Source organism: Poecilia formosa, unplaced genomic scaffold, assembly GCF_000485575.1.
Source record: "Poecilia formosa unplaced genomic scaffold, Poecilia_formosa-5.1.2 Scaffold4, whole genome shotgun sequence".
Classification (NCBI taxonomy): domain Eukaryota; kingdom Metazoa; phylum Chordata; class Actinopteri; order Cyprinodontiformes; family Poeciliidae; genus Poecilia; species Poecilia formosa.
Window position 1 is genome coordinate 2,707,600 of NW_006799943.1, and position 15,532 is coordinate 2,723,131.

At 37.6% G+C, this 15,532-nt stretch overlaps 1 protein-coding gene across 2 annotated transcripts in view; it reads right to left on the reverse strand.

Moving 5' to 3' along the window:
* Nucleotides 1-15,532, reverse strand: part of shisa8b (shisa family member 8b) — a 28,561-nt gene that overhangs the window by 9,877 nt on the left and 3,152 nt on the right. For both annotated transcript variants that reach the window (XM_016675413.1, XM_016675405.1), the window contains exon 3: nucleotides 3,596-3,720. In XM_016675413.1, the coding sequence (XP_016530899.1) occupies nucleotides 3,596-3,720 (125 nt within the window). The remainder of the gene's footprint in view (nucleotides 1-3,595; nucleotides 3,721-15,532) is intronic.

Genomic DNA, 15,532 nt, shown 5'->3' on the forward strand with positions numbered 1-15,532 from the left:
GCTGCCTGCTTTCCAATATATATTTATTTATTAATAAATGCAGAGACATTATCATATGCTTTTTAAAATGGACTTATTTTCGTTTTAGTTCAATAGGTATTTTTAAATATATATTTTAAATTAGATACATACCAGTAAATATCCCATTAAGCCAAATATTTAGATATACCTCTTAATGTAATTAAAATGTAATTATCCAATGATGTAGTTATCCTTTTAGATTTTTTTTCCTATTTTTGCTCTCCATGCACCGCAGGGGTCACATCATGATGAATCTGAAAATCATCTTTTGACCCCCAACTTGGTGTCTCATGACCCCCTGGGGGTTTCTGGCCCCCCACTTTGGGAACCCTGGTCTAATGTCTTAAATATGCCATCAGAACGTCAAACAGCAGCGCCTGGATGTTTGTCTTCAAGTTGCTTTTCAAGTGGAGCCACGTAGGAAATTAAGCAGTAATTAAGCGATTGATTATCCTGCGCTAACTGCATTAGCTGTTGGCGCAGGTGAACAAAATAGCCTCCGTGAGGATGTACCCCTGAAAACAAGAGACTTTAGTGACACACTGACAGGCGTCACAAATGAATCCCTTCCTCCTGCTTTTGTTTCCCATGACAACGTGATTAGTTTCTGTCTCCGTATTTATAAAACCAGCGTCGGGCCACAGAGATCAGCTGCAGTCGCTCTAACAGAAACACCGATCAGTCCAAATGGGTTCAGTCACTATGTCTATTGAGCAGAACTTTTTTTCCAACGCTTTGTCTGTTGTCTCACCTGTAATGGAAAATCCAATGCTGTTCCGCTGGACTCAGCTCTGTCCTGGGGCTCAGTTAGCAACGTTTTTTTTTTTTTTTTTTTAAACCACCACCTTATTATCCTAAAATGCTACAGAAACTTTTGTGGACCTGATGCAAACTTTAGAGTGGAGAGAGGAAATAGTGAAGATCTAGGACAGAGTGGGTGATTCACTGTAAACACTGAGGTGTTCCAAATATGGCTGAAAGAAAAAAACAAAAAAACAAACAAAAACACAACAATATATGTAGATCACTAGGTGATGAGTTATAGTTACTGTTAAGGCAATAATCCCATTACTAATTTAATTACTTTAATTACATTACTAATTTAGCAAGAAAACCTCATATGATGAAGAGAACTTTGTCTTAAAGGGGCAGCATTAAGTGTTTTCCATGGAACATTGTGCAATTTTACAGCACACTCAAATAACTATGTTAACTTCAGTTGTTACAAAAATGCTATATATATCAAATATGATTTAAAAGAAATTTTGCAGTGTGATTTAACAATTTGCAATTGAGCATCTCTCAAACATGCATGAAAGAATCAAGGTAACACTCCAGGTGTGGTTTTTATCTGGTAATAACACTATAACGTGATGTAAAGCTCAAATAAGTCTATTTGATCTAATTCTGCCTCTTTAATGGTCCAAAACTTTCCCTAATTTTGTCGACTGGGTTTTTCAACATAATTACCAGAAAAATATGTTTTGCGTTTCAGGAAAACTTCTATTACTATTCAACTCAAAATGGGCAAAAATATCATGTTTCATATATGGAAAGCTGGTAAAAAAAAAAATACAGCTGTAATTGCAGGACGAATAGTTTCAATAAATACTAAGTCAAGAAGACTGAAAACAAGTGCACACCACACTTTTCAGCTTTTCATTCATGAAAAAAAGTTTAACTGCTTTGTGTTGATTCATCACATCAAGTCCTGATAAAGTACATTAAAGTGGGTTATTAAAATGTGTCACATATGCATGAATGATCTGTTGATTGAGCACAAAGCCAACCTGAGTCTGAGTGAAACATAAGGAAAGACAAGCTGCCTAATGGGGCTCAGCTTGATTACATTAACATGATGATTATGGAGTTCAATACCAACAGACAAACGTGCTCAGGGTTTGAGTTTTGAATCCATTTCACAAATATTAATATTAAATCAGGAATAACAGAAGGGCATGTAATCTCTGTAGACGTACACATTAAAACAATATGTTTGTTTTCATTAAAGTGATTATTTTTGTTGCACAGCCTGATTCTGAAGATTGTTTACCTTTTTTAAAAAGAAGAAAAAACATCTTTTGTTTTTCTTTTTTAAGAGAAACAAGAAGATATTGTTTTTTTAAAGAAACTTTATGGATTATATCTCAACTGTCTGAACTTCCACCTCAGTTAGATTTGACAGAGATCAGAATAAACAGCAGTAGTTCCATCAAAAAAACAATACTTTAGCCACAATGTGTGTTTTCTGTAATCTAACAATAACGTGGGTGTTTTTTCATGAAACCCCAAATATTCAGGGCTGACATGTTTAATTCCTCACACGGTGTCACACAGTGAGCAGTGGAGGAGCTCGTTGTGCAGGCAGACTGTTAATAAAAAAAAAAAACACGACAGCGGGGATTTGTTTAGTTATTTCCAGGAAAAGCAGCTTAATGAGCTCCTCTAAAGTTGTGCTGCCTGCTTTCCAATATATATTTATTTATTAAAAATGACTGCAAATACAGAAAATAAGAAAAAAGACTTTTCCTAAACTTTTCAGTACTTTTTTTTTTTTTTCTTTCTTACCCGTAAACACAGATTGCATTACCTCCACCACCAGCAAGTTCCCTTTGGAATCAATAAAATATTTTTGAATTGAATTGAGCTGAACCTTCACAATAATAAACAACATTGATTGAAAATGTACAGAAAAACAAAAACTAAAATAAATAGTTGTTATGGAGACCCTTACCATTACCGTTATCCTCTCTGTGCATTCTGGCAAGATAAACTCAGATCGTCACATTTAACGTTGATCTAATCCTTTAAATTATTAGTGATTATGGGTAGTTGCATTCTAACAAATCTGTCTATGTTATCTTGTTTTTCTCTTCTAGCTAAAAAATGAGCCTTGTAGTAAAAGATTACCAATTAAAAACCCCTTTAGACTCTGAACACTTATAAAAATGTGAAGACTTAATAAAATGGATTAAAACAGAAACACTTCAGCTACATTAATTTAAGAAATTCATAGGAGTCTCAATAATTGTATCAATGTTGATTTTTGTTTCTTAACGTGAATTCCTACACGCGCGCGCACACACACACACACACACACACACACACCTTTCCATAATGCAGTTTAAGAGGCAGTATTATGTATTTAAGCTTTCCATCATGTTATAATATTATTAAAGAAATACATGGAGTGTTTCCTTGATTCGTTCATGCTGGTTCCTTCAGACTAGCCAGAAGCGATTAGCAAACACCTGGTGGAACTGCTCATCAGCTGAGCTCATTATAGGAGCTACTTCTCAGTGCAACACTGGTAGAAATGTTGGTAAAGGGTTAATAGAGGAGCCATGTTGTGATGATTTCCTGAAGACGGGGTTTCAGAAAGAGATGGAGTTTTTAAAGAGACAGAGGCCCAATTTCAAGGCGTTATATTGCGACATCATATTTGGTGTATACAGCATTTTTTGTGTTGACTGTGCTATAAAATAGCACTATATGCCTGGGAAAACACATGATAACTTTAAACTGAAGGTTGGATTTGTGAACTGATGCCTCCAGACGGCGGTTCTGCACTCACCACTCCTGCTGCGTGGCATCCTGCCTGAGACGCCGTTGGCTCTCCCTCCGCTGGGCGATCCAGATGCAGCGTTCTCTACCGAGTTCGCCTCGCTGCCCTGCTGCTTCAGCAGGTCCGTCAGCGTCCTGCAACCCACACAAACTTATTAGTGACTGAACTGAACAACTGAAGCTACACAGAGAGCTGCTATTTGATTTAATGTTGTACAAAGACATCAAATAACTGTTAAACTTGCAAGTTTTAGTACTTCAAAGAATTTGATTTTCTACTTAATATGTCGACATGACAGAATCACATCTGTATTTAGGGCATCGCCACCCTCAACATCAACATTATTGTCTTGGTTTATTAGTTTATGAAATAATATCCTAAGTGAAAATGTTTAACCACTGGGGTTGCCTATTTTTACCCATTCTTAATTACTAAATCACTCTAAATTGTTTGGAGGAAAGAAAATTGAGAATGGAAAAATGTTTAAGTTTCTTGATTTTATTTCTTTATCTATTTTCCTTAAAGAAATGTTCATGAATTTTCTATGGCAGGATTCAAACCCAAGATCTTATTCCTGCAAGGAAACATGGCTAACTACTGCCCCATCGTGCAACTCCTTTAAAAGTAATTTTAAAAGAAAAAGAATCTTCTTAAACATATTATGTCTGTATTTGATTTGCCCTTAGAAAACACATTAACAAAGCATTTCCAGGCTAATGCTGATTTGTGATTTTCTGTTAAGTTTGACCCAAAAAGTCCAGTTTTAATCAATTACATTTTCTAAGCACAGTAACTCATAAAACAGAGAAATGTTCTGTTTGCTGTTTGATTGAAGCAGTCCATCGTGTTCGCCTTCAGTGTCCGTGTGTGTCCTTCAGTATTTTTTTTTTTTTTGGAGCACACATCTCATCCAGCTGAACATGACTAGAGGCCTTTTTGCTTCATGACATCCGTGCAATATGGCCACATTTAGACTCTCTGGCTCTTGATGTGTTCCAGGAGCAACACAACAAATGTGACTGCACACACACTTAGTGTGTTCATACTAGTGGTGGGACTCCATTAAAATTTTTCACAGAGTTAATTGCAGGGTTTGAAATAAATGAATTAAATCCACATATCGACAGAATTTCAATCCAAACAACATTTTTGCCACTAAATTATTGAATAAATAAAAATATAAGCTCAATAAGAAAAATATGTATTGTTTTTAATCTATTATTTATATCAATCAACCATCAGATTGTTGCAAACTGCTATTATACCAAGTCAACTTTCAGGTCTTCCAGGGATCTCTGATCGTTCATGGAGCTTCTTTAGAAATGTGTTAGAAATGTGAACTGTGGATGCTAACGTTAGCTTTGGGGACATCTGTGCTGCTGCAGCATGTGAAACATTGAGATGCTATTTTAGGCTAACTCCTCTTAGCACAACAATATTCTTTTCCAGCATCCAATCAGATCATTCGTTGCAGCAGAAATGAACACCTAGTGAAGCAGGTTTGTTACCCATCGCCACTGTTAGCAGATGTCGCTTGTGAGTCAGATTTACAGACGTACGGGAAACACGCAAATCCAAACGTTCCAGTGGGAACTGTGTATGTGTATATATATCTAAACTTTTAATGCGTTAAAATTTATTAATTGAATAATGTCATATGATGTTAAAATGGAACAGAGTCCAGACCTAAATCCTATTGAGAATGTGCAGTGAGGCTTCAAAGTCGATGTTTTACTACTACAGCTGTTATGTGGAACCCTGAGGTTACACACACAGAGCATAACCGACCTGACAGCTACAGCCAGGGGGCGCTTGTTCACACTCAGCCACTTCGCTCATGAGCTGTCTGCAGGTGTGATGATGCTCTGCAGTGTCACAGTCACAGAGGCTGCTCCACGTTACCCTGCTGGTCATCACCTAATTACAGCTGAGTATTAAGGCAGACTAAAAGATTTTTCTTTATTTATTTTAATCAAGAGAATAAAGTCATAATATTATGACAAGGAAGTGATAGCATTGGCCAAATAGTTACAAAAATACTGGACGAAAGTCCTAAAATTCAAAGAAAGACTCAGTCGTTTGCACAATCATTTCAAAGTTCTGCTGGTGTGTTGAAATATTACAATATGTTCTATTTGTAAAACCGATATCAAATAATAACTTCACAAGATGTTTCACATTCCTCATCTTAATTTGTTATTTTTTATGTAGGAGTTATGAAATTACTACTTCATAATGTTACAACTTTAGTTTGGCCATACCATGACTTTATTCTGGTACCATTTCATATTTGTAATGCGACTTTTCAGGTAATATTATGACTATTCTCATATCATTGTGACTTTTTTCTTGTATTATTATGACTTTGGTCTCGTAATATTGTGACTTTTTGTTGTATGACTTTAATCTCAAATTATTAGAACTTTTTTCTCGTAACATTTTGAGTGCATTCTTGTTTTATTACAACCTTACTCGACTTGTAACATCTGTTATTTTAATATTGTGGTTTAATTCCAGTATGATTTCTTCTTGTTATGTTACAACTTTGGTCTTGTTATTTAAGATATTTTTTCTACCCTGGTCTTAATACTCTGCCGTAATTGATGCATGAGGTGAATGTTAACAATCCCAATCATCAGGATGAGTGGGTTAGGGTTCAGAATCAATGGGAGCTGCATGAATAATGTTTAGGTTAGCTCTGTTTACAGAAGTATCAGGAAATTATATTCATTCATTTAAATCGATTCAGATCTCAGAGTGTTTGTGAATCCATTCCTACACACTGAGCTCTCTCAGGTTTTTGATCAGGATGCATTTCTCTGCTTACTCCACATTTGAATTGCACCACAAAGACTTAAATGTTGCATTAAAAAAAAAAACCTTTTTCTTTACTTTTGGACTCTATTTAACACTTTTCTCTCTCCGGCCCATTTCTACCTGGATCCAATCTAAAAATTCGTTTTATCTCTATCCTCTCTCTGCTGCTCGTCCCTCTTTGACTCACTGCCTTCAAGCTATGCTCTCTTCTCTTGGCTCACCGCTCAAACAACTTGCTGATTTAGATGTTTAATCTCCAACAAAATCTGCACCTGTCTCCAGGCTGGATGGTGTTTATAGACTTTTCATTAGAATTTCAGATGATGCCTCCAAAGGAGTTAAGCTAACCCCCTTACTGAGAAAAGAATTAGCCATAGCAAGGTGTGGCAGATAACAGTGGATTTTGTCAGACCAACACTGGAGTATATGTAAGTATACTGATTGTGATCAGAAGACAGCCGTGGTTAATCAGCTAATTTAAACAGAGAAAACATGTGAAGGTTGGCTTTTTTGTTTTGTTTTTTTTAACTGAACTGAAGCACACTGAATTCCACAACACATCTACATATTAAGTTTCTCAAAGTCAAGCTAGCATCTCTGACCAACTTCCCTCTCTTTCACTATTTTTTTAAATTAAAACTTTTCACAGACCTGTGAAATGCTACGCCCTTGGACCTTGTTATCTAGTAGCAAAGCACTGCAACCCTTTTCCTGTTATACATTACGAATACATTTAAGATGTAGCGTGATATGTTAACAGCTAAAACCAATGCTAGTCATCGTTAGCGATCAGTCTTGCATGCACTGCGTCACGTTGCAAAGTGACAATACAGCTACCATGCAGACTGAGTGAAGATCTCTTCTACCAGCATTTAATAAGATATATATTTTTTATTTATCTCTTGAAAGACTGAAAATAGCTCATATTAGCTGTAGCATTTTGTGGTGGGGAGCTGAATAGGATTTTTTTTTCCCATCTGTGTTGTCTGAATTTAAACCCAGTTCTTATGACTGACATGCAAACACTGTCTCCCTCTTTTCTGACTATTCTTTACTCAGTGTTCAGTAGGAAGAATTGCGTTTATTGCAGCCAAACTGTGATGTGAAGTACGTTAAATTCTTCCACCGTCCGTCAATGCTCCGCCGATTAAATCAGCAACTGCTCTTTAGTAATCTGGATTAAATTATGTAACTGAATCTGAGCCATGTTCTCTTCATGGTTCTCAATCACATTACAGCTTCAGTGAGACGAGTCTTTGCTAATGTTCTATAACAATCAATTACCAGATTAGATCACACACACTGACTAGTTACAATTCTCATTCTCACAGAGTTTCACTTTTTTTTTTTTTTAACACACCAGCAGTTCACACTGCATTAAATAATTAATATCTACAATAAGAGAATAAGATTAAGGGTTATGTTTGTGTAATAGTAGGAACAATGTTAGCGTGTGATGTCCTTTGCTAATTTCAGCATCTCTCTGCTGCTAAGAATGACCGTCTGAAAAAGTTTTACTGTTTACTAAAAACCAGGAAACAGTTCAGGCTACCGACCCTGTTGCTGATGTTTAAATTACCATGACAACACACTGCTAAAACACACATATCTCTGGTACTTCTTTATTTGTAGATATCTGTGACCTCTGGTTTAAAATAATTCTGGCAGGAAGTGTTTGCACTGCTCGTCTGCTTGTCTAAATGAAATCAGCGTAAATATATTTGTTGTTGCTATAGTGTTGTGTTGTGTTGTATAGTGCTATAGTGTTGTGTTGTGTTCTAATTATGATTTCACGCCAACTATTAAACAAAAACCGGGGTTAAATGCGTCTGAATACGTGTTAAAACAAAATCTGTGACTTTCAGAACGGAAGATGCTACAAAATGCTACAATTAAAATGACCAGAGGTTTTCAAAACGTTTGGAACGGTTTGGCGTGCATGTATGTCCCTGATGACTCACTCTTGGACACACATCTGGTCTCTGTTATTATTATCATTAGATGACATCTGAAGGCTGGCGGTTAGACTAGATTTTATTTTAGGCGTCCAAGTTAAGTAGAGTTTGAATTCCATGCCATGCTTGCCAGAACTAAGTAAAAAAAACTACAACCAAAAACCAAATAGATGTTTAATCCATATGGACTGCCACTTTAAAAATGTGGTGGTCTATTACATAAAGAGACAAAGATTGCAAAATGATTGTGCAAATACAGAAACACACTTCTGAAAATCAATTTGTAGAAACAAAGGTAGAGACTTTGCTCCCCATTAATATATTATAATTTGTTCCTTAACAGAACATTTCTTTTTTTTTTACGCAATATTAATTATTCAGGTAACGTTTTTGACTGCGGGTATTTCAGAAACCACAGAAAAATGATTGATTCAAAGTGTGGGAAAATGATAAGACGGAGCCAGTGGTGTGTGCGAGAGCACCATCATTTCCATTTTCGTATCGACTGCGACACACAAAATCTTACCTTTGGGTAAAATACAGAAACACTTTTTTTATGCCTGAGAAACCAAGTTAAGGCCATAAACCCCCACCTTCCTATTTTTTTATTCCCTTTACTCCAATAAACAAAGCCATCACGAAAAAAACAAGCATAAACAGCACACAGCCAGACCCTCCAGTCACTGTGGATGCTGCTGACCCACATTTAGGTTTGTGTGGGCCCAGTAAAGCCTGGAAGGTAAGATGGAGGAAGAAGGTGACGCCGCTTGAGGGATTTGGGTGGTTTGTCACTTCTGATGCAACCAGAAATCCGTCAACATGTTTGTCTCTTCACTTTGGGAAGAATCGTGCCAAACGGTGATGCAGGCACATACATTAGGTACGCTTTAACACGTCTGCATGGAAGCGTGCATGCATGTGGACCAGGCTGTGGTGACAGAGTGACAGCTCAGCCCTGCAGCCAGTCAGTAGGTGCAAGTTTAGCAGAGAGGGAAGAAACTTTTCAAACACTTTAGATTGGAAGATTAAAAAATATTATTTAATTATAAATGCAACAATAAAGTTGTTTAATTTCTGCAGTAAATGCATCGTCACCTACAGGTCAGTGGGTTTGTTTATAGCTTTTTAGAACCAGTTTGTTCACCTCAGTTAGCATTAGCCTTATGGCTTCGAAGTAGCTAGCTCATGTTATTGCTAACTGTGTTCAACATTCTTGCCTTAAATTAACCGGCCATAAATTCAACACAGGGTTTAAACATCTAATCCAGAACCCATAATCCCACCCTGTTTGAATGAATCAACTGTGTTTGGTTTGTTTTTCAGCCACAGTTCATCTCAGGGTATCTGAGTTGTGCCAGCAGCAGACATGATGCTGCAGCTTCGCTTCACTAAAGTAAGTTCTGCTGAGTCAGAGGTTTGTTTTGTCTGCTTGTCAGCAAGGGTATGCAAAGTCTACCAAACCAGATTCTATCAAACTTACTGAAAATGATGAGCAGAAGCAAAAAAAAAAAAAAAAGAAAAAAGAAAAAGGAAACCTTTGAAATTTTGATGCAGCCCAGAGCCAGATTATTATCTTTAACTTTGGAAAATGAAGCCTTGATCTCAGCAGTAAAGTTAAATGTGCACAAAGGTTCATAACCTGCAGTCAGACCTCAATATCATTTAACAGAACTCTCTAAGTGGACTATCTGTAGAGATTTTTAAAAATGACTTGATGTCTGAAATCAGCCAGTCAATGATTTCAACCTTGACTAGGTCTAATGGACTAGCAGCCAAGCAGACACCCAAACATCCAATCTATTTCTGATCACTGAACGCACCATATGGAAATGCTAACAGGTCTCCCTGACCTAATCACTGTGGACGTTATTACAGCAGGCGCAATATTTGAGCTATTTTCAGTGTCATTGAGATGTTTCAAATTACATCGGAGGAAGCACAAAAGATGCAAGTAGCTAAACCTATTCTTATCTAACATGTTAGCAGGTAGGTCGAATTAATACACACATTTACTGTTGCTTACAGATAGTGACATCACTAATTCCACCCAAAAACTCAGAAATGTTTAGATTAATCTTAGATATTTTCCAGAAAACATCTTGGAAATTTCTGATCTGCTAAAGTCAAAAATTTGGCAGAAAAAAAACTTCCTTGTTTTTTCTAGAAAACTTTCTGATTATTTTTTTTAATATCCATAATATGTGGTTAACAGTGTTAACCACTTAAAGATACTTTTCCATTGATTTGTGATGTTTAAAATAAAGAGTTTCTAACCAGTAAATATTTTACCTGCAGTATGTGTAGCATTATTTTCAACTATCATCAAGCAGTTTCTTATTTTACAAGTTGGTGGGTCTGACAGCACATTTTTATGTGGGTCTAAACATGAAGCAACAACACATGTTGAGAAGCATCAGCTACTTTTTGTTGTTACTGTCTCAGTTGTTTTTTTTTACATTAATTAATGATTGACTAGCCCTGATGTCATTCCATTTAAAATTTTAAAACAGTTAACAGTTTTTAAAAGTCCCAACAAAGTGTGAGAGAAATGCCCTTGAAATATGAACCGTTACTCTGTCAGCTCGATGAATGAGGAGGACAGACACGGTGAGCCCACTTGTTGCTGACTGGAAACGGCCCACTAGTTTAACCTGCATCGACTTTGACTTATCCATGCTTATCTGCCTTAAATCAGAGCAGACCCTACAGAACGCGGGCTCAGTGTCCTTACTTATATAACAGTAATTTACACTCAGAGAGAGGATATGGGTCATGTGAACAACAGATTAACATGCATTATATAAATGTGAACATAGTCTCTGTGCCGAGTCAAAAGAAGTTGGGATCTTAAACATTGTAAGAAGTGAAGACGTTATGAATTACTTACAGATTCTCAATTGAGTTTAGGTCTGAACTTTGACTGGGCCGGTCTAATGTTTGAATGTTGTTCGATTTCAATCTAAAGGCTTCCACATATTCAGGTGGGTGGTTACATCTCTTGTGAAAATTTACTCAATTTCCCACAATCTTAGCAAGCGTGATGAGCCAGCCTTGTTTCTTCTGATGATGACCTGCAGAGCACTTTGTCCCAGATGTTTGCTTTGTGTCCCACATGGTTTGTGCCCAACAAGAAGGATTTCTTCCGGATCAATGTTTGGTTTCAATCTCCTTTGCATTCTTCTATGAAAGCCAGATTTCTAGACCTCTCAGGTGTCCTGGTTCTGCTTTGAATCGCCAGAACCAAACAAGGAGAAGCAGCATTCAGCTTCTATGCACTACAAATCTGGAACAAACTTCCAGAAAACTGCAAAACAGCTGAAACGCTGAGTTCCTTTAGATCAATATTAAAACCCCCACCTGTTTAGAGTTGGTTTTATTCATTCAAACAACTGGAACATTGATCAATATATGTGATGTACATTTGCTCACTGATTCTGATTATGTCATATTATGTCATAATTGGTTACTATATTCACCACTTTGAACCGTCTTGTGGCTGAAATGTCCCATACAGATAAGACTGACTTGACTTTTAAGTAATTTTTTCTCATTTAATTCCTGAAGGGCAAGTGAAAAAAAGTTTGGTTTTCTGAGTCTTTGTCATACTTACTACGCTGCAAAAACACAAAATCTTAATTAATTTTGGTCTAGTTTCTAGTGAAAATATTTTGGTGCACTTGAAATAAAAACTTAAAAACTTACAAGTAACTTTTCAGCAAGAAATAAGAGCTTGTTTTGAGTCAATAATTCCTTAATATTGATTAAAAAAAAAAAAAACAACAAGTCCAATAACAAAATAATTCAACTAAAAAAAGGAAAAAAAGGTTTAATAAAAAGGAAAATAAACCGACAAAGGAAACGGGAAGTTTTAAACAAAAATAAAGAAATAATGCCCTAAAAAAAAACCCCAACGTCTGCCTCCAAACAACTAATGGGTTCAATCCAACTCAAAATTTAAAATTGCAACAAAAAAAAAAACGAAAATATATGGTAAGATTTTGTGTTGTTTGCAGTGTAGTACTGGTTGCACTGGATGTTAATTAGGTGTATCAAAGTAAATGAGGCTAACACTAAACTAAGAGTTCCATTAGTAAAAAGGAAACCTAGAAAACTATGGATTGCCCTACTATGCTATCCCAGTAAAATGAGTTGAAGTTTGTGGTTTCTAATGACACAAAAAGGTTTAAGGAATAGGATTAGTTTTGCAAAGCAGTCTGGTGTTAACCTGCACCAGTCTCCGTTGGTGTGTGGATCTCAGTCCTGACCTCTCTCTCTCTCTGCGTTAATCTGAGCTGCACTCACCGAACCGAAATGCTACGACTATCATTCTCGTTCCTAATGAAACTGTGAATTAGCGCGAGAACACGTGTTGCCGTGTTTGTGTGAAATCATGAAGGTCACCAGTGTTTGTTTACTCTCTCAGTAACCAAAGCAGAGGGCCCTCTGCAGATGGAGCCCTTCATTAGACGTGACACATGCGGCCGAAGGCGGCCCTTTCTGTTCCTTACCGCTGGCTGGGAGGAGGGTGTGTGTTTGTGTGTGTGTGTGTGTGCGCGTGTGAGGGAGGGGGGCAGAGTGCAAACAAACTGAGACCCTCAGCTGGAACAAGTACTGGCGGTGTACATAAATTAGAACTTATGCGTTCAGGATGACAGGCGCCGGATTTTAACTTCCAAGCTGATTTTGGGGAAACTATCAGGACTTCAGAGTTAATCATCTTCCGCAGTCGTAACGTTGGAAGAGTGTCATGAAATTAAAAAACATTCCCTTTGTGTTTAGCCTCTTTATTACCAAACTTTGAAGTAGGTGGGCTCATCGCCACGTATACCACCTAAGAAAGTGTGTGCGCCACACAAGCTCCTGGTCCGTTCCTGGACCGGGGGGGATTTATGTCAGCAGGCTAATAACGAAACAAGCGCGGAGGAAGAGCATACCAGGAACGGAGGAGCCGTAATCTCATAGAAAAGTGTTTAATCTCAGGGAGGGGAGGTAATCTGCTGAGACGGGCTCACAGAGGCAGCCCATTTATGCAGCAAGACTGTTGCTATTTTAGTGAGGTGCCACCCTGCAGGATGTATTAATCCTGCTCGTCTGGGTGTGCGTTTGTGTGTGTGTGTGTGTGCCGTTCAGGTTCGTAGGAGAAGCAGAAACAGAGCTGCATACTGGGGGATGCTCACAGCGAAGGTGTCTGGATGGGTGAGGAAGGTGATTATGAGGGAAAGATGAAGGAAACCAGAACCAGGGGCAATGTTATGTTTTCCAGGCACATAGTGTCTTTATATAGCGCAATCAAGTAACTCTATTAAGTGCAGTTTTTAAAACGTGCTGAATATATCAAGCATGACTTAATTAAGTCAACATTCTTTTAATGTCTTGAAACTAAACCTCTGTCTCTTTAAGAAGCTCCTGCTCTGTCTGAACTCCGCTTCTAGGAAGTCATCCCAACATGGCTCCTCTATTGACCCTTTGACAATGTTTTTACCAGCATTTCACTGAGAAGTAGTTTGTATGATGAGCTCAGCAGATGCGCAGTTCCACCAGGTGTTTGCTAATTGCTGCTGGCTAGTCTGAAGGGACTGAGTGAGGGAGAAATGGGGGAGGGCTGCTTTGAGAGGCGGAAACTTGGAAACTGCAGCTCAGAGAAGGACCTTTGTCCTTGTATGTGGAGCTAGGTCAACCCAGGTGTTTTGCACAGCTGAATGGTTGCCATGGAGATTAAAGGGTTTATCAAACATGCGTGAAAGAATTAAGGCAACACTCCAGGTATGTTTTTGATGAGGGAATAAAGTCAATTTAAGGACTTGTAAAAAACTTTACAAGAACTTTATCTTTTATTGTAGTTGCATAATCAAACACTGATTTTTTCCAACCTTTAATTTAGAGTTCATTTGTAAAAGTAAATGAGTGGAACTGTTCTTGTTTTCCTCGCTGTTGTACTGTCTCCTTTCATCATGATTTGTGGTGGTAGAGGATATTAACACAGACTGGACACAATATGGCAAGATCATATTCCAGTCTAGTTTCTAACAGCATTTCCACAGCAGCACAGATCCACCACCATAATTAGCAGTGGGGATGATGAGCTTTTCCATGCTAAATCTTTTTTTTTTGTACACCAGTCCAACCTGTAAGCTCAACCTATGTTTCATTTGACCAAAGTTCAGGTTTCAAGTGCTTAAAAACGTCTACTGGAAATAGACATACAGCGCTTATGTTGCCTTATGTGAAATGAAAATGTATTTGAAGGCTTTTTACACATCCTTACCAAGGGGTGTTAATAAATATGGATGTTGGAAGACTTATGGTAAATACATTAAAGATTAGGACAAAGAAAATGGCATGTGATGGGATAAAAACAAGGAGGCGGGGAGAGATGTGCAGGAGATCAGGAGAAAATAAGGCAGGGCCACTGAGGACGGTCTTATGGTTTGGGATGGAGGTCTGGAGATGTTAGCCTGCGCTGCACGCTGTTTGCTGTAACGATTACCTGAGGCAAGCAGGCTGAACTCTGGAGCAGATATTTAACCCAGCTGTGGGGGTGGGGCGTGTTTACATGTGGCTACGCATGCTGGCACGTGTATATGTCGATTTCTCTTTCAAGTGTTCATTTACAACACTTGATATGTTTTCCAGGGAGAAAAATTATCGAAGAGAGGGAGAGTGGCACAAAAACGTATCTAAGAAACAAAACAAAAAAAACAAAAACTGAAGCACGATAACATAAAAGAGAGAAAAATGACACAATTAGAAACAGACAAAATGAGCAAAAGCAAAGAGTTTAAGCCACGGTAAAAAGAAATCTTGTTCCTTTTATGTGCAGACATCTCATTACTGCCTCATAAAGGAAAAAAAAGGAATCCAGAGTAATAAGTACACATTCATCTAAAGATGGCAGCTTATGACCAATGAGTGCCATTACCAACTCTAATGAAAATCTATCTTTCCTCTAACAGAACTTTTCCACTGCATTTCCATGTTTCATGATCAATATTCATTTTCACTCACATTGTGGTTACACCTCCAGGGCAAACACACATAAACACAGAGTCTTCTGGATTTACATTGTTTGTGTTGGAGCAGCTTCTGTTACATTAATTCTGATTTATTCTTTTTGTAGACTTTTGCTCCTTTTTTTTGGTTGAGGCGTTCCATGATCCTCTGGTTTTGGATGCTG